The sequence below is a fragment of the Pithys albifrons genome, chromosome 11 (assembly GCF_047495875.1).
Source record: "Pithys albifrons albifrons isolate INPA30051 chromosome 11, PitAlb_v1, whole genome shotgun sequence".
In the NCBI taxonomy this organism is placed as follows: Eukaryota; Metazoa; Chordata; class Aves; order Passeriformes; family Thamnophilidae; genus Pithys; species Pithys albifrons.
In genome coordinates, this window is record NC_092468.1 from 23,509,306 (window position 1) to 23,528,009 (window position 18,704).

The 18,704-nt window shown below is 41.1% G+C and overlaps 1 protein-coding gene across 1 annotated transcript; it reads left to right on the forward strand.

Annotated features, from left to right (window-relative positions):
- The first annotated feature begins 374 nt into the window (after nucleotides 1-374).
- ZBBX (zinc finger B-box domain containing) lies at nucleotides 375-18,330 on the forward strand. Its single transcript, XM_071566511.1, has 18 exons — nucleotides 375-516; nucleotides 2,297-2,363; nucleotides 2,992-3,116; nucleotides 3,571-3,684; nucleotides 5,179-5,272; nucleotides 6,839-6,887; nucleotides 7,032-7,141; nucleotides 10,392-10,566; nucleotides 11,326-11,446; nucleotides 12,030-12,166; nucleotides 12,382-12,488; nucleotides 12,801-12,895; nucleotides 13,463-13,494; nucleotides 14,510-14,754; nucleotides 15,522-15,681; nucleotides 16,114-16,263; nucleotides 17,184-17,316; nucleotides 18,185-18,330. The coding sequence occupies exons 3-18, from the start codon at nucleotides 3,049-3,051 to the stop codon at nucleotides 18,258-18,260; spliced, it is 1,866 nt and encodes a 621-aa protein (XP_071422612.1). The 5' UTR covers nucleotides 375-516; nucleotides 2,297-2,363; nucleotides 2,992-3,048; the 3' UTR covers nucleotides 18,261-18,330.
- Nucleotides 18,331-18,704: the final 374 nt, after the last annotated feature.

The following is an 18,704-nucleotide window of genomic DNA, read 5'->3' on the forward strand; positions in this document are numbered from 1 at the left end:
CCCTGTGCCCAGTGTGTGCCCGGACACACCGCGCCCCCAGCTCTGCATAGTCCGAGGCTGGGAGGAGCTTTCCAGGCAAGGGCTGACTCTGCCCCGTGTGTATTCTCAGACTGTTCTGAGTGGGAAGGGATCCACAAGAATCATCGAGTCCGACTCTTAAGTCAATGGCCCACATGGGGGATTGAACCACCCATGACCTTGGCATTATTACAACCAAGTTTTAACCAGCTGAGCTGCCCCACCTGTGCCTTTGGCTCTGGGGCTGCAGCTCACCGGGCTCTGCTGTGGCTGCACAACGTGCAGAAGGAGCATTTACCCCCAGAAACATACTTGGTAAAGTGTTTTTGTTTGTTTTTTTTTTTTTCTTTAGCAAACTGCGTGGAGGGACAGAGACCATCCTGCTCGTGCATTCTGTGTTTGAAGTTTCTTAAAGCAGAGTTGAAATCGGAGCTCTTGGTTAAGCAGTGAAGATGCACAACTGGTACATTTAGGACTTGGCTTTTCACAGCCCTCGAGGTAATACATCTTTCCAAAGGGTGGTGAAATTGCAAATATGGGAAAATAACTTAGGAAAAGTGTCATTTAGCTGTTTTAATCTGGGTTTATCAGGTCTTGCTTTATGTGTGTTATATGGCTTTAGGCATAGAAATGGATAGTTGGTTTAAAAAGTTTGAAATGGTTGATGTCTCAGGTCTTGGGGCCTGGAGAATATGAATTTATCCTGAGAGACTGAGATCCCCTTCCCATTCCTGACTGCTGGATTTAGACTGGCAGATGAGCAATGCAGTCAAAGTTTGTGTGGTCTGGACTTTTTCTTTCTCTCTTTTTTTTTAATGTCACTCTTTTTCCTTTTATTTTAACTAGTTAGTGAAATGTTAAATGTTTAGAAGGACCACTACTCTCAGTTTTAATTAACAGCACGTGGGTGAGGAGCAATGACAGACAAATTCTTTATTACACTTAGAATTCTTCTTCAGAGCAAATAGTTTGGTTTGAATTATTGGTAAGTGGATAGGACTCAGTGTAGCATGAAATCCATGTTCATGGTTACAATAATTGGATGTGAGCTATTACACATACAGTAGGATCCCTTTGGATTTTATGGGTTTATTGATGTGAGAAAGCTGTTGGAATTTAGTCTGCTGTAGTTCAACTCTTGTAGTTTGAAATAAACTGCACCCATCTTTAGCTGTCTTTAAATTATAAAGCTGTCTTTAAATTGATTAGAAGGAAATTTGAGCTAAGCTGAGGTACAGGATGTGTGGAATTCCAGTTCATTTAGCTATGCAGGCTTTAAAGTTGACTTAATTTAATTTAGCCAAAACATCAGGTTTTTTTGTTCAGTGACACTTTATATCCATTAGCAGCACAGAGGAACCTGCTGGAATGATGAAATTTGAGTACCAGTGTGTGTAGAAGAGCAGGCAGAAAGGATGTGGCTAATTAATATTTAATTTATGTTGTTGAGTTTCTCTACTGTTTGCCTTATCAGTAAATTGTGTTGCCTGTTAGAGAGAGAAAAGGGATTCATTAAACAAAAAGCAGACAGAAAAAAGGAACTCCTGTCTGTGTTTAAATGACTCCTCTATTTGTGAGGAGTTTGGGATGGCCTTTGTGGACTTCCCTGTCACTCCTGAAGGTCCATCTCATGGATTCTTAATTATGCCTTCCAAGCCTAGGGTGCATTTTCCCCCATGGGTTTTGTTTAGTTGTGTGACTGTTACAGTCTTAGTGTTTAACAGCTGTTCTTAACTAAATAAATTATGCTCTAAAAGCTATTAAATATATCCATGTATTTTCTCAGCATAATTCAGGGGTCTATCTCTATCCCATTACCTTCTTCTTGAGACTTTTTCTTTCCACACAGTATTACTGTGTTCCTGAATCCCAGGACATTTTATCTCTGATGTTCTCAAGCAACACCTCTGATATTTATCTCTGATATTATCACAGCTTTTAACTTACCTCTTTAAATATTTGCTTCCAGTGGAACATTTTAAAATTAATTTAAAAATGCCATTTCTATGAGTTAACTACTTTCCCCCCTTGAGCTTGCTGAAGTGGCCTCTGTCATTTACCTCTATTTTTACTACTAAGTAGCCTTTGGGCTCCCTCAAACCCAGCCCAGGTTCCTAGTCCTGCTAGCACACATTTGTCAAGAGAAGAACTTCCTTCTGTTCAAAGTTAATAAAATCTTGTTTTATCTTAGAATGTGATAGAAAAATAATTGTTTTGACAATTTGATTGTTTTACATTTGATAAAATTCCAGCCCTAAGCTTCTCCCTGTCATTGCAGGCAGGTCCTGCTTGCACAGGAAGCAGAGCCAACAGCTGAAGGAGAGTTTCCAAGCACCCTGTCAGCTGTAAGTCTGCATTATCCAGGTTTTTTCTTTGTCCTTGTCCCTCCCAGCAGCCCCAGTGGGTGCTCAGCCTGTCCTGGTTACCCTGCAAACCTCCAGCCCAGGGAGTTCACCTCACTCTGGGCCCTGTGCTGGGTGAACTTGCTTTTTGGGAGACAATTTTGCATCATGTTAAAAAAAAATGAAATACCACTGTCTTGAAGTCTTTAGAGCAGGGACTAACTCTGCTCTGTGAATTTTGTATTCCTTTGTATCAGTTTGTATGTGACAAGGAATTTATCTGCCCAAGTCAGTTGAGATGCTTTGGCTTCATAGCCATTGGTACAATTTTCTTCTTTATGCTTTCTGTGGGTTTGGTTCAAGAGAGCTGTGTTTTATTTACTATTAAACTGCTTGCATTCAACTTTAGGGAATTGTCCAAATGAAACACAAGAAAGTCTTTTCCCTGGTATCATAAATGTAATAAAAAGGGTTTTTTTTCCCAGTTAATTTTAATTAGAGTTACTCCAGGATTTTATTGGCACTTCATATAAACAAGTTCTGTGCCCAATTTCTCTCCTATACATGAATGTTTTGGATGTGTAATGAGTTTTTTACTGTTTTAATTTCAATCAAATTCCTATTTCAACAGGTTTCTAACTGTAGATTGTCACAATTCTCTTTTTTAGAAGAAGTTACACTGGCTATCATGAACATCAATGATTTTGTAATACTCCCAGGCTCAAAAACTGGAACCTCAGTGAGATTAAAAACAAAGTAAGTGCATTTTGTCTGCTTTTTTCTGGCATTTTCCCCTATACTTTTATCCTTAATCTTTTCTTGGGCTTCAATCTCTTTTCTGATGAAGTTAAAGGTTTTATAACTGTATATCTAATGTATAATACAAACAGTACTAAAGAAATCACTGGGATAGTTTACTTCAATAATTATAATTATTTAATATAATTAAATATTTAATATAATTAAACAGCTGTATCACTTTTGTGCTGGCCACTCTACAGCTCATATTGGAGTTGCTCTGTCACCCTCATGCCCTGCAGGTTGCACTTAACTTGTCCTAAATTTTCCAGACCTGTTTTCAGACTTGTTGGGAGATAGACGGTGACTTCTTGCTTTCTTTTTTTCCTTTTTGCTGTTTTAAACTTCTTCAGGTACTTTACTCACTTTCATGTAATTTCCAATGATTATTTTGCCACTTTAACCCCTCCAGAACTGTCAGAGAATTGCAGTTGGAGAAAGTGCAGTTAGAAAAAGAAAACAAAGAGATGGCGAAGAAATTGCATCAACTCCAATTCAACATGAGCAGAGAAAAAGAAGAGAGAAAGTAGGTTAAATTTCTGTTTGGCAAAATGGAATCCAATATGATGCTCCCTCCACACCTTCCCCTGCTCCAGATGGGTTCTCTTGCCACGTTTGGAATTCACAATAGTGTTCAGTCTCCTCTCTCCCAGTTTGTCTTCCCAGTGATAAACCTGCTTCCCTATGGCTTTGTTAAACTCTCAGGTGACACTGATCCCTTTTCCCTCACTTATTCTTTCTTCTCCTTTTTCTGCCATCCAGCTGGCTTGGTCACCTTAGTTTTAAAGCAGGAGACAGTAGTTTTTCTTGCACTGTTTTAGTCCCATTTCTGGAGTTTCTGAGGAGGATGCAGTTCTTAACATTGCTTTGATTCTGTTTTTCATTCCCCTGTGTATCTTCTCAGAGATGCATCTCCTGTATGATGGGCAACAAGGCTTGGAAAAGAAGCATAATGGAATAAAGCAAATGCTGGGGTGGAAGTTTAAATCTCTTTGACTCACTCTGAATGTTGGCAAATCTCTGCAACATCTGCTTCCATTCCTGTGTGTTTCTGCCTGATGTGCTTTGGCACTGGAGATGCAAAGCCTTGGATCCCTCGTGCTGCTCAGGGGCTGTAGCTCTGACAGCATTGCCTGGGGAGGGAGGTTGCCAGATGTGGGTGGCACTTCCCCCCCATGTTGTTCTCATGCAGTTGTTCTTGTATTGTTCTCATGTCCTTGTACCTGCAAACCTTGACATGGGGAGCTCAAATGACAGAAGTGGTGCCAATCATGGGATGGTTTGGGTTGGAAAGGACCTTAGAGACCATCTTGTTCCCGACCCTCTGCCATGGGCAGGGACAGCTTGGTTGCTCTAAGCCCCATCCAGCCTGGCCTTCGTCCCTCTTCTCTCCTCTGTTTCCTTTACCCTTTGTTTTGTTTACTTCAGTTTGTTTTGCTCTCTGGTTATCTGTAGAACAGCAGGTCAGTCCCTGAGTCCTTGCTCAGTGTCTCCCAGCACTGTGTGATGCAGTACTAAAGCTTTTCATCTCCCTTAGTCTCAAATGCTTCCCCACCATCTCCCATGTTCATCATAGGAATCAATATCTAAATTGATCTATCACTGAAATTGTGTTTGCTCCCAGCTTGTTCAGAGATGCATCATTTTAGCAGTGCTGGATGAGTGCCCTGGACTACACTGGGACAAGGAAGACTTACCTAATGTGTACTTCTGGTTTTATTCTTCTAAAACAAACCTTGGAGAATTGATGAGATTTTCTTGCATTTGGAAGCTTAGACAATTCAATGGTCTAAAAATCAGTACTTTGTTATCCATTTGATAGATTTACTACTGTTAAAGTAGATGGAGAGCAGGTTTCAATGGAGAGGAGGTGTTTGTTTTGGGGAATTGATAATCCTCTAGAGAAGTATTTGGTTTTGTGATGCTCTGTTTATATTAAAAAACCTAAAGGAAAGCCTTAATGCTTCTCTTGCCTATAGAAGACATAATTTGTGAGTTTTTTCTTACTCTTGGTTCACAGGAAATTAAGTCCTTATCACTGGAAATCTGGACAGGCAGGACCAATGACCATCCAAGCCCAAGTTTTGTCACAAACTAAAGAAAACTGGAAAAAGGTATTAAACTATATTTGCAAGTAAAGCTGTTTAAAACAAACCAAGATTTACAACTAGATTTATGCTGCAGAACATGAGAATTGTAAATATTGTCCAAATAAAAGGTTAAGCACCTTCTGAGTAAAATTCCTGATTGTTTATTTTTCCATGCCAAGCTTATGGTTCCCTTTGAGCTGGAGGAACATCAAGTTCTGGTGGGGTTTTAATTGTGATAGCAAATCATCATTGCTTGTGCAGATTTAATGTTGTAAGAGTGTCAGAGGTATGATGGAAGTCAGCAGCATCCTGCCTTTCCACTGTCTAGTGCCCATCATGAATCTGAAATCCAAGGCTTTGGGGGAAGTTTTGAGTGCAAGTTCTGTCTTTTGTTGGACTTTTGTTCTGTGACCTTCTTATTCAGACCTACAAGGAGTGATGTAGAAATTTCCTGCTGTATTATTGAAATATGTTTTCTTTTTAATAAGTAATCAGTGGGGTATTTTCTTTATTTCCTTTTGGAATAGACAAGAACAATTTTGCTCAAAATCTTAGAAAATACTAAGGATAAGGCAGACATGTAGGAATGGTAAAAGGTGGTCAAATTTGTAAGTAGCTGAAGACTGAACCTTGTAGGGAGTGTTATCACTTCCAGCTGTAACAGGCTGGTCTTAGTATTTCATTCTTTGGTGAAATAAGTGTATTTTAATAGCTTAGGCTCTTGTCCTTGAGGCTTTATCCATCATGGAAGCAGGTATTAGGTGTATCTGTCAGCAAATAATGGTCACAAGTGCTGTTAAAATACCAGTTGTGATAACAGAGCTCATGTTCTTCCCTTGTTCTGTGAATTAGTACAAAAAATCTGTAGGGGATCCCCAAATCCAAAGTAATTCAACTTGGAGATGCCTCCTCTTTGCTTTAGCAGGCATGGATGTGTCTGGAGAGGCACAAATTGGACTGAGTGAGACATGAAAGTTTTCTCTTATGAGTCTTTTCTGGAAGTCATGCTGTGGGTGCTGCGTGGAATTGAGAGCTGTTAATTAATAGAGACCACTTGGAAGTGGCTGAAATAAAGCTTAGAGAAGTGTGGAGAGAAAACCAGACAGTGACAACTTCAGACTGAGCTGTCACAGTTGCTGTCTGAAGTCTTTTGAAGCAGCAGCAGTTTGGCAAGAAGGTCTTCTCAGCCAACACACTCAGTTCCAATAAAATGAAAAGGTTTTCTTTAACCCACCTCCTTCTCTTTCCCCTTCTCTGAGATGAGTAACTCAAAGCTGTTGCTGCTTCAAAGACTTCAGATTTCAGCTCTGATGGCTGAGGAGATGCGTGGGGCAGAATTTTCCAAAGGGTGGAATTAAAACAAGGGGGGAAGTGAGGACACAATGTGGACTCTCTGCAGGGGAAAACTGAGCAGCAAAGATGATGAAAATTATTAGTTATTGGGATGCTGAGTCATGGAAGGATCATGTGGAGAAGAAGCAGAAAAACAGGCTAAGACCTGCCCCCACAAGCATGGATAGATGTGAGTGCAGGTTTTATGTGCTGGGACATCACTGGTGGATATCTGAGTTTTAATGTTCTTCCATATAGGTTTCTTCAGGAAAAGTGAAGTTGCAAATACTCAAAGAGCCCATTCAAGGTAAAGACATCTTTCTAAACTAAATAAAACTTCACCAGTTTCTGGTAGATTATCTGCTCTTGGTGGTTGCTGCAATTAAGCAATGAAGAAATCAGAGACTGGAAAACCAGATTAGTTGGGTTTTTTCTTATTTTTTTTTCCCAGAGCCAGTGAAAGGAAAAGTTAAGCCTGAAGTGGAAAATGCTATAGCTCATACAAAATCTGAAGTGAAGGGGAGAGCATGTGGACAGTCTGAATTTAGGAGGGTGCTGCTGGTAAGGAAGTGGTTTAAAAAGGACTCTCTAGCAACACAATATAAGCATATAATTGCTTTGTGCAGTGTGGAGACACATTTATTATATATGGTAGGTATATTTATTATATATTGGAATATGTCCTACAATGAATTACCTTGGGTTTGCCCAGGCTGAGGTGCCACAGTGACTATGCAGCAACTTAAAAGAGTAGAAAAATACTTAAATATTTGAGTTTAATTTGATTCTGCCTTAGTTAAATATCTTCTCTGTCTGGAATTAAATTCATAGAGTTGTTCTCATCTGTTTCCCAAAATACACTGGTGATACCCACATTAATTCCAGGTTTTGTCTCTGTGGTGCCTCTAAGGTAGAGGGAGGTTTTATAAACTGATCTCCCTGAAGGAAACAGATGAAATGATTCTGTTACCAGGACTGTGGCCAGTTCTTAACTGGCAGCACTTAAAGGATTTCTTTAAGCTGTATTTTTATTAATTTGCACAGATGTAAACATGACTGAAGGAGGTTCATTCTTAACTAAACAACAACACTCTTAAAATAAGACACAAGGTTACAGGAAAATAAGGCCAAATGAGTAGTCCATGAGTATTTTGTAACTTTAAATCCTTTGGTAAGGACCAGGGCACATGCTGAATTGTGACTGCTTTCCAACTGGTACCTGCTGGCTGTGGTAGTGTGGAAATTACTGATTTATATTTACTAAATTTTGCCTTTTTGCAAGTGTAAAGAGCAACTTGGCTTCCTACTGTTTGATTTTTGAAGTAACTTGAGCAAACAGAATAGTTCCACTGTTCAATAAAAAAATAACATTTTTATTCTAAAAATACATTGCCTGTCTTTAGAATGATCCCCCCGCCCCATAATACCTGTTGTGATTTATTTCCATTGCTTTTATGCAAATTAAACCAGTTGGAGCTGCTAACACTCAAAGAAAAAGGAACAGGTATTTTGTGCATGTCTTTTAGTGGCTTTCCTTACGAAAACCTTCCCGTGGATTTGGAATTTCTGGCGTCAGAGACAATGGGATTTTGCTTCTTTGATTATTTCGTTTTCCATGCCCTTCCCCAGTTTCATTAAAGCTCACCCATTAGTGAATGGTGCAGCAAAGCCGTGCGAACGTGGTTCGGTGTTTCCCGGGGGATGTTCAAGGAGCGCTGGGATCGCGGGAGCGGCGCCGGGAATGTCCGCCAGGCGGCGCTGCGGCCCCGCGGGAGCGCTCCCATTCCCGGGAAACCCCGGGATGCGCTCCCAGCTCCCAGCCGATCCCCGGGATGCGCTCCCAGCTCCCAGCCGATCCCCGGGATGCGCTCCCAGCTCCCAGCCGATCCCCGGGATGCGCTCCCAGCTCCCAGCCGATCCCCGGGATGCGCTCCCAGCTCCCAGCCGATCCCCGGGATGCGCTCCCAGCTCCCAGCCGATCCCCGGGATGCGCTCCCAGCTCCCAGCCGATCCCCGGGATGCGCTCCCAGCTCCCAGCCGATCCCCGGGATGGGCTCCCAGCTCCGGGGGATCCCCGAGATGCGCTCCCAGCCGCGCTGGAGAGCCTGACCTGGGAACCGGTTGAACTGCGGTCTGCCGCCCCGCGCCAGGAGAAGCCCTGCCTGCTCTCGGGTGTTCCTGCTGCTCCCAAAAACGCGTTCGTGCCGCGCACTCAGCCGTGCCCATCCCGAGGGGCAGCGCAAGGAGCAGAGGGAGCTGGAGAAGGGAAAAGGAACAGCTCTTGAGTGGGTCGGGTGTCTGCAGGCTCAGGGCGAGTCACAAGGACCATACCCTGTGCCAGTACCTCGAGTGCTGTGCCCAGTTCTGGGCACCTCAGTTTGGCAAGGGCACTGAGGGGCTGGAGAGCGTCTGGAGAAGGGCAACGAGGCTGGGGAAGGGACTGGAGCACGAGCCCTATGGAGAGTGGCTGAGGGAGCTGGGGGTGTTTAACCTGGAGAAGGGGAGCTCAGGGGAGACCTTATGGCTCTCTACAACTCCCTGACAGGAGGGTGTAGCCAGGTGGGGTGGTCTCTTTTCCCAGGAAACCAGCAGTGGGACAAGAGGGCACAGTCTTCAGCTGTGCCAGGGGAGGTTTGGGCTGGACATTAGAAAGAAGTTCTCTACAGAAAGAGTGATTGGGCATTGCAATGGGCTGCCCAGGGAGGTTGTGGAGTCACCACCCTTGGAGGTGTTTGAGAAGAGCCTGGATGTGGCACTGAGTGCCATGGTCTATTGGGCAGGGTGGTGTTATGTTAAAGGCTGGACTCGATGATCTCAGAGGTCCTTTCCAACCTCGCTGATTCTGTGAGTCGAGTCCACATGCTCAGGGTCACGGGGACCATTTCAGGTGCAACCAGCACTGCAAAGGGGCTGGGTCCATCACAGCATGGAGCAGGTGAAGGAGGTGTGGTGTCAGCACGGTCTGGTTCTGTAGTGGCTGCTCTTGACATGTTGGACTCTCTCTCATTACACTCTCCTCCTGTACCTTTGGTGCTTTTGTGGTAAGAACATGTGCTTTACTTTGGGATTGAGTAGAGAAAGGGTCTTTCCTTCTGGTCTTTCTCTGTGTGTAGGGAAAGGATGAACATAAAATACTTCTTGGTTTCATTTGATAATCATTCAGGAGCTGGTAATCAAAACTTTCCACAGTAATTTCATTTTTTCTAATGAAGATTGCAAATCAGCAAAATCCCAGTGGAACTCTTGTTATTCTCCTTTTGTAGCATTTTTAGTCAATCTCATCTAATTCTTTAAATTTTGGACTTCCCTGGACTGCTTTTTAATGTGTGATATTCCCTTAAATGACCATTTCCCTCTTGTTGACCTCTACAGATGTGCTCCTGTCTACTGTGAAGCTTCAATAAGTAGAGCTTCATTAATAAAGCTCATAGCTCATAAATTTGTTTAAATGAGACATGCTGTATAAAATGCCTCATTTAATCTGTCCTCTCCGTGGGCTGTGGGCTATCCATGGCTGAATATCCTACCCATGGTCACTGCTCTCTGCCACTGGAAGCATTTAGAAGTGGAGTTTTTTTGTGTGGCTGCTTATACAAACTTCTTTGTTTCTTCTTATTTAGCTCTTGATAAAATGTTCCAATTGAGTTGTGAGCAAGACATAAAACCTGTGATGCTGAGCACCAGTTGTTTGGCTGAGCCCAGGAACAAGTGCTGCATTTCCACAGCTGACCCTGAAAGCATTGCTGCTCTGGGGTGGAACTGGGGAGAGGATCAGCATCACAAGAGTTGTGTTAATTATGTTATGATTTAGGACCCACCCTCAGAATCCACCTGTACAGGCCTTGGAAATGAGGACAGAGGATTATTGCTGAATGGTGCCTATAATGAGGAGGAATCTGCACAGGCTTTTCAGGAAGCTTTGCTTCAGTGGAGAAAGGGCAGCAGTGCTCACAGAGAACACCTGCCAGCCAGTGAGGTGCCAGCAGGTAGGATTGCTCCTGGTTTGATTTTAAATACATTAAGAGCCATTTGGGTGAAATAGCAGGTTTTTGACTGGTGAAGGGAGATCTCTTGGAATAGTAAATGTTTTTTTTCTTAGTTTTCTCTCTGTGTTCCTTTATGAATCACATCAGCCTATGAAGGCTTTTTGATCTTAATAACATGCAGATTAGTGTTTATCCCAGTTTTTGTACTGATCTGGGGCATTGGCCAGATTGTTCAGCTCATGCCCCTCCCTCTCTCTGGTGTTGTTTCTCACAGGACTCTTCAATATGAGCTGCAATGCTCAAGCACAAAGTCACAGCTTTTAACTGAGGCAAAGAATGTGCAGGGCTCAGGATTTGTATGTACAATCAAAGGACCTTTTTTGCTTGCCTTTTCTGCTTGGAGCTGTGCAAGCTACTCTTGTTCCTCTTATCCCTGGATGGTGTTTGTGTTCTGTGTATTTCTGTACAAAATAATATTATACTGACCTTTTTTTTTTCTTTCTTCCTGTGATATGGTGGGATTTTTCTCTTTGGAGTCATGGATGTCCCCCATGCCTCCAGTGTAGTAATCTGTAATAAATGAGTTTTTCCTGGCTCCCCCATGCCTGACTGTGTTCTGTAAATAAAATCCTGCTGGCCATTTAAGTTTGGATTTATGCAGACTCAGTGAGGGATCCCACCAGTGGGATGTTCATTCAAGAATAATGCAGGTAAATAGCAAATTTCAAGGTCTGAAAAGCTGTTTAATTTTTTTCATAGAATCTGTGGGGATTTGTGAGGTCCAGACCAGTGTTACTGTTTTGGAGGAACCGATCCATGTGGAATTCAAGCAGGATGGCCTGAGCTACATGGAGAAACTCTTGCTTAAGAAATACAGAAGGTACTGTTGAAATGGCTGGTGCTAATAAAAGAAGTCAGAAATACTTAATAACATTAAGAAAAATCTCATTGAAACTGTTAAAATATTAGATTTATTATCAAGAGTTAAGGGGAGTGTATACTGAGTGGTTTATTTTGATAAAATAACCATTATAGATTCAGTAGTTCAGAATTACTGCAGAGGGAGCATTTGGAGGGATTCTCTTTGCTCTCAGTTTGTTGTAGAATTGAAGACTGACAATGATACTTGTTGCTTGATTTTGGGGTGTTTGCTATAGGAGTTTTCTAGAGAAAAAGAAGCACAAGCTCCAGATGCTTTTAGAAATGTTACAAAGTTGTTTTTAGTCTCTGGGGTGAGAGGTCATCTCAAGGACATGAGGAAGAGTTAGTTAATCATACAGTCATAGAATGGATTGGGTTGGAAAGACCTCTGAGATCATCAAGTCCAACCCTTGGTCCAACTCCATGCTGGAGTTAATGTTAGTAAAGAGTGGGGTGGGTTTGTTCCCTTTGTTTTAAGGACTGTGATGTTTTATAAATAACAGAATTACAACTTTTAAGGCTGATTTCTTCTCCTTTTTCAGAACTCCTGTTGATCAAATTTCTGATCGTTGCATGGAAGATTTAAAGCCTGTGCAAACCCTGAGTGTCCATCAGGCTGTGACTGGAGGAGGAGAAGGAAATGATGATGATGATGATGATGATATGGATGACTTATCAGGTGTAATAGATTTCTGTTTATTGAATCTAATACCTTTTTCTTGAATTTTTTTTTCTGTGATGGCTGAAAGATGCATATTTAAAAGAATTCTGCTTAAAGTAACAATAATGAAAGGAGAAATTTGTGGTACTTTATAATAAATAAAAGTTTGCATTTTTAAAAGTGTATCTAGAACAGGAAAAAATTAAATGCATGAAATTAATTATATTTCCTAGTTGAAGAGATGAAGAGATTTTGGGCATCTCTTTTTAGAGTGGAAGAATCCAACACTTCTGAAAGTGCAGAGTCAGAGTCCTCTTTGAAAATTGAGTTCCTTGATGGTGTAAGTGTGGAATAAAGGACTTCATAAATCTTCAGTGATCTGAAGTGACTTTTTGAATCTTGATCTGTTAAATATTTAAAGTAGCAACAGTTAAATGATTTCCAGTAAGAAAAACATGGTTGCTTTGTTTATCTTTTCCATACAAATGTGGAAAATTTATCTGTCCAAAAGTTCCCTGTTGTGTCCAGGGACTTGTACTAAATAGAAATTATACAGACATAAAGTCTTCAAGCTTTTAATCACTTGAGTTACTTGAGTTTGTTTTAAATTTTAATCTGTTGCTGAGTGTGGGTGTTTTTGTGTTTTATTTAGTCTCATAGCACGGACTTGGAAGAATCATCCAACTATCTGGTGGTGGCAAATGGAGCTAAGGAAGAGAAAACTGAACCACTGGAGCAGTGTGGAAGGTATCAGAAATGCAGAATTCTGAGAAGAGAAGAGGAACAATTGGGGGCTTTCATTTGCAGTCAGCCACACTTGTATGAGTCATTGATTGTACATTGTTTTAAAGCCACTACAGAATATTAATTGGCTGTAATTAGAGAGGCATCACTGTGAAATGTCTTCATTTTATTTATTTGATCACTCCAGGGTGAACCCATGAAAGATACATTTCTTTACATGTGCCTGCCCTGAATTACATGTGGAATTCCTCTTTCCTAAGGAACTCCCATCCCAAATCTGGCATTGGTCAGTGTTGTGTTCTTTTCACATGTTCTCCCTTGACTAACCTTGTAATTCCAGGCAAAAATAAAAGCCCTAATAATTACTGATACATGTGCAGTTCTTCTGATCTCCCCAAACTGGTCAGATGGGGCCTGTTTTGCTATATTTTATTCTTCTGATCTTTCCCTCAAAGCTGTTCAGCAGTTCCAGACCAGACCTTTCACCAAGAGAAACTGCATGAGAAAGTCTTGTTGTCATTTAGCTTGCACAGCTGACACTCAGTAGTTTTTACCTTTTCCTCCTGACAGAAATCCTGTTCCTTCTGAAGAAATTTCTCAAGGTAAATTTGAAAAGTTATTATTTGTACAACAGACATAAATGTGTAAGTTTATCATTCTCATCTAGGATGTGAGAGTCAACTATGATGGTTGCCTGAAAAATAATGAAAGGTCATTAAGTTATGTACCACCCTCTGAGCTATCAAGTGCCTTGATTACAATTTCCTGGGCTGTGAGAGTGATTTTGAAATGATGGGCATCCTCTGGGACAGTAATTTGCTTCTCTGAGCTCAGATTTGAGGGAGGAGCTGCCCCAATATGAGTTGGATACTGAAAATAAACCCATTATAGAGCAGGTCACCAAGTCAGTTTATCTGTATTAGGTCTAATGTATAACACATGTCCCTTTGATGTGTAAAAATGCTTTTGTATAGATAGGTAGAGAAATTCTATCAATTATTACCTGTTCTGCCTGAAAGATCATAATTTGTGTGTAAGTAATCCAGTGCCTGGTGCCTGTGGGGGAAATCTCCATGAAAGTGTCACAGCTTTATTTTTTGGCATTCTAAAGGATCCCACAGGTCTTACTCGTGTCCTAAAACTATCACTATTTATCCTAAATAACCACTTTTTAATATTAAGAAATAAGTTAGAATGTAAAGGTAATGCATTTCCTGTTCTTGCAAGTACCAAACAAAGGACCTGGCACTTGTTCTCTTTGTGTTTAGTTTAAGAAACTGCTCATTTAAGTCTTCAAATGTGAGAAAAACAAACAGGAGCTGCCTAATGAGATGTGATTTATGTGCCTCTGTGGGCACAGGGTTAAAAATTAAATGCCTGTGTCATGTATAAACAGAGAAATGCAGCTTGCAGAATCATTCACAGCCTGAGAGGATGTATTTCAAACCATTATACTGCTTTTAAAGAGATCTTATAAAATTGCTACTATTGCAGTTCTTTAATGGAGGTTTTACATTTTAAGTCATGAAGGAAACCTGGTGGACTTGCAGGTTATAAATTCATACTCATTTCCATTAAGAATAGTCCTATTTTCATGATTGTGTTGTACTCCTGTAGAACAAATGGTTGTCTGCAGCCATCTGGACCAGAATGCAGTGCCCAAGGAGAGCATTAAAGCAGAGACTGAGAGGGAATCTCTGGGCCCCTGGAAACCACCTGAGGGGGTGTCTGACCCTGCTGAGCTGAGAAGCAACAACCCCCCTGAGCCACAACTGCAGCAAACCAGCCAAGGGCCACCAGAACTGGGCAGTGGCTGCAACAGGCAGGGGCTGGGCCTGCCTGGAATGAAGAAATCTTCAGCAGTAAGTTGTTATGTCTTTAATTGCTAAATAGAGAAATGATATTTCTTGGTCTGCTTTAGCATCACAGCCTGTTCCTGAATCAGGGGAGGGTGGTGAGAGCTGTGTGGTTGCCAAGCAATACTTGACCCCTTTCCCTTGTTCTCCTCCAGATACTTCACCCCAAAGCCATCCAGAGGAAAGTTTTAATTAGAGGATTGTCTCTCCTACTGTATTTGATGTGTGAGGAGTGAAGGCCTCTGTGCTTTCCACTTTGTGTTGCCAATTTTCTGTTCATGCTAAAAAAAGAACAGACTAGTCTCAGGCAGAAAAAAAAGGTGCTGGGGGAGAAGCAGCTCTTACCATGTTAATAGTGAGGTTATTTCACCTCTCTGTTGAATGACCAAAAATTGTAGGTTCTCTTATCTGACCTAAATTACTCAGATGTTCTTTGGCTCAAAGTAAAATTGAAAGTGAAAAATCAGAAAAAGTTGGGATATAGATTTGGAGTCATTGTTGAACTGTGATTACTCTCACTGGTGTGCACTAAAGTGAAAACAAAGAAAAACTGCTTTTCATGTCCACAGTGAAAGAATAGACTCAAATTCTCACAAGAGGAGAAGTTTTAAGATTTTAAAGCCTATCTTTTACAAAAACATCATCCTCATGAATATCTACTCTAGAAGGCTGTCAATCATTCCAAGTTCCATGAAATAAGCATTTTATTAATCTAATTTGATGAAATGTCCTGTTTCCTTTGCTGTTCCCAACCTCTCTGTGTTTTACTCAAGTTACAGGATGTAGCCAGGAGACAGAAATCCATTTCCACCCCATATCGGGGCCTCGAAGGTTTCTTTGGTGCAGCTGCAGAGCCCAGAGCAGCAACTCTGGCAGCACATTCTGCCCTGGCTGCTGCCTCCAGCCCTGGGCACAGCAGCTTCCCTTTCCCAGGTACTGGCATATGAATAAAATCCTCAAAAATACCCATATTTCTCACTGTTGCTGTAAAACCTCCTTCCCTCCCTGTGACTTCCACCCAAGCTCACTTTAGGAAGTCATTCAGGGTAACTTGTGCCAGCACACAATTGGTGCTGTGGAAGGATAAATAAACTTGCTCCCTCGAGGTAAATTAGATCAATCTGGTGCCAGAGATTTAGATAATTATTTATATCCCCTGACAATTTGGTTCCAGAAGGTTCTTGTTGCTTTTAATGATGTATAAGAAACAACATGTGAAATGATCTGTGAGCATTATTAACTTGATCAGGTGTATGACTTGAAATTAAGCTTTTAGTGTGTTATATGTGTGTAGAAAATTCATTGCATGGCTTCTTTATTGGCACAGAACCTGCCAATCCTTTCCTCTGATGTTTCTCCCCTCAGGAGATGGGCAGTGGGTGGCTCAGAGGAGCTGCAGTGAACACGCTGATGGCTCTGTGGTTCAGGGTGTCTTACAGAGTCACTTGAATGGACCTTCCAGGGGTTTCAAGGCTCAGAAGGAACTTTCTCCCCTGCTGGGGCTGTGGAGGGCAGGTAAGGACCTACTTAGGTTAATGTTTCCTGTGTTTCCTGAGGTCCCTTTTATGTCTTGATCTCTCTGTTTGTGTTTTGGTGCCATGGCTTACACACATGGCATTGTTTGCATAAAGATGAGCTTTTCACTTACAAATTACCTGTTTTCAATGATCGCTACTAATTCTTTTTATTGTGCTTCGTTTCTACTTCTGCTTCTTCTCCATTGCTCCCCTCTTAACTTGAATATTTAGGGAATAAACTCTCTAGAACAAGTTTATGTATTACTGTTTGCAGTCTCTGGTACAATATGGGTGTAACCTAATAAAGGATTCCTTTGCTACTGAAATAACTCTTATTACAGGAGCTGTAAGAAACAAAGAAACAAGTAATGCATAACTGTATCTGCTCTTTTTTGTTACCTTTCTCAATTTTGACTGTCTCCATCTCAAGAAATGTAGCTCACATTATTTCTTTCATCATAAGCAACCAGTTTGGCAGTTTAATTTAAATAATCCTGTGTGCAGAAATCAAAACTGTCAATTTTGAATCCCAGAAAACTATTTGAAAGTGTCTATATTTTATTCATGCTGTTTTAAATTAAAGGAAGGAACCAAAGTTTTAAGCTTTCTACACACATTCACAATGTCTCCCTCCCCCAGATTTCTGGCATTGTGCATAATATTTAAATCATATATTTCTTTTCTGAGAGATGCTTCTGAAATATGAGGTACCACTTTCCAATATATTTGTAACTTCTTTATTAACATCTATAAATTCACACTCTTAAGCAAAATAAATTTGTAGTGACATTCTTCATCAGCTAGAGCTGCTTTGAGTCTTTTAGTGGCAAGTTTTTGTTGATACTGTGGTTTGTTTTTTTTAAACTGATAGTGGAGATACTGCATTTTTTGTTCATATTTGTTCCTAAAACATTTCAGGTCCTGAAAAACATCCCAGTTTAACTCCTGAAGGTGGAACCTCCTCCAGCAAACACTTGGAGATCTGTGGAAATGCAACAGATTTCCAGCAAAACCTGGAGCTAAAAGAGCACGACACGGGTGCTATTTTTGGGTAAGTTAAACTTGCTGAGGATGTTTTTATGGTGTTTTAAAATGCTCAATGTGCCAAACACCCCGAGATGAGCTCAGTTGGTTAAAACTTGATTGTAACAATGCCAAGGTCATGGGTTCAATCCCCTGTGTGGGCCATTGACTGAAGAGTTGGACTCGATGATCCTTGTGGGTCCTTCCAGCTCAGAATAGTCTGGGATTCCATGACTTCAAACACCTTGTCAGAGCTGAAATAAAACCTGTCTCAACTTTCTGATTCTAGATTACATTCTTACAAATATCAGCATGACCTGTGTTGCATCTTGGTGTCCTAAACCAGTTCTGAGCCAGCTCAGATTAAGAAATAAGGGATTTATTTTTGTTGTTGAGACTCCAAATGATAAATTTTTAATTTTTTAAAATATATTAGCTCTGAGATTTATAAAGTAATCTCTTAAAAATCATCTGAATTCTTTGGTTCTTTGAAAAGAGCAGTTGTGAGCAGGTGAGCCAATAGACTTTAACTCACCATTTTCTGTGATCTGTCTGTTATTTTGCCCAGGACACTAAAGAGGTGACTGGAAAAAAAATAAGTTCCCCAAAGTTCTGTGTCTCATTGGTTCCTTATATGAGCTCATAATTAGCAAGAATCAGCAAGACACTGTTAGGTTAATGACATGCTATGTCAATTTGGCTGATTCAGAGATTTATGGCAAGAGCTGAGGGGAAAAGATGAATATAGCAACTTGTAAATGTGTATACTGGCAAAATCTGCAGCAAAACTATTTTGGGGGCCTTTTACTTCTTCCCATGTGAACATTTGCCATGAAGGCTCAAAGCAGAGTCACTTGAGGAGTCTGAGGTGCTGAAAATGGTGTGTTTCTTTTGAGGGTCTGGGATGAAAGCCAAGTGGATGAGGAGGAAGAAATGCTGGAGGACAAGCAACAGGTTCTTGCATTGCATTGAACATGGAAAGGACTCAATTCCCCTCCATCTTTGTGTCACACTAAAGCAAGAAGCAGAAGAGGAGTTTTGAGTGCTGCTCAAGATACCATTTACTAAGGATTATCTTGTCAAGTTGTCAGTAAAACTCATTAAAATATCTCAATTTTGTTTTTTACTACTATGAAGAAAGAAGAGAATAAAAGAAAGTTGGTCTCGTGCTGCTGTTTTTTTAGGACTGTTTTATCCTTTGTTTTTCATTCACTGTAAGTTGCCCAGAGATGGAATTCTGTGTCTCCAAGTGCAGTTTTGTGTTGCCAGGCTGAGGTGCCAAGCAGGGGGCATGAATGGGGTGCTCTCACCTCGGGCTCTCAGCGTGGCCACCTTTATTTGGTGGCAGGAACAGGCTCTGAGGGTCAGGATTCTTTCCTTCTCATATATTTTACCACTAAGGGACTTTTTTCTTGC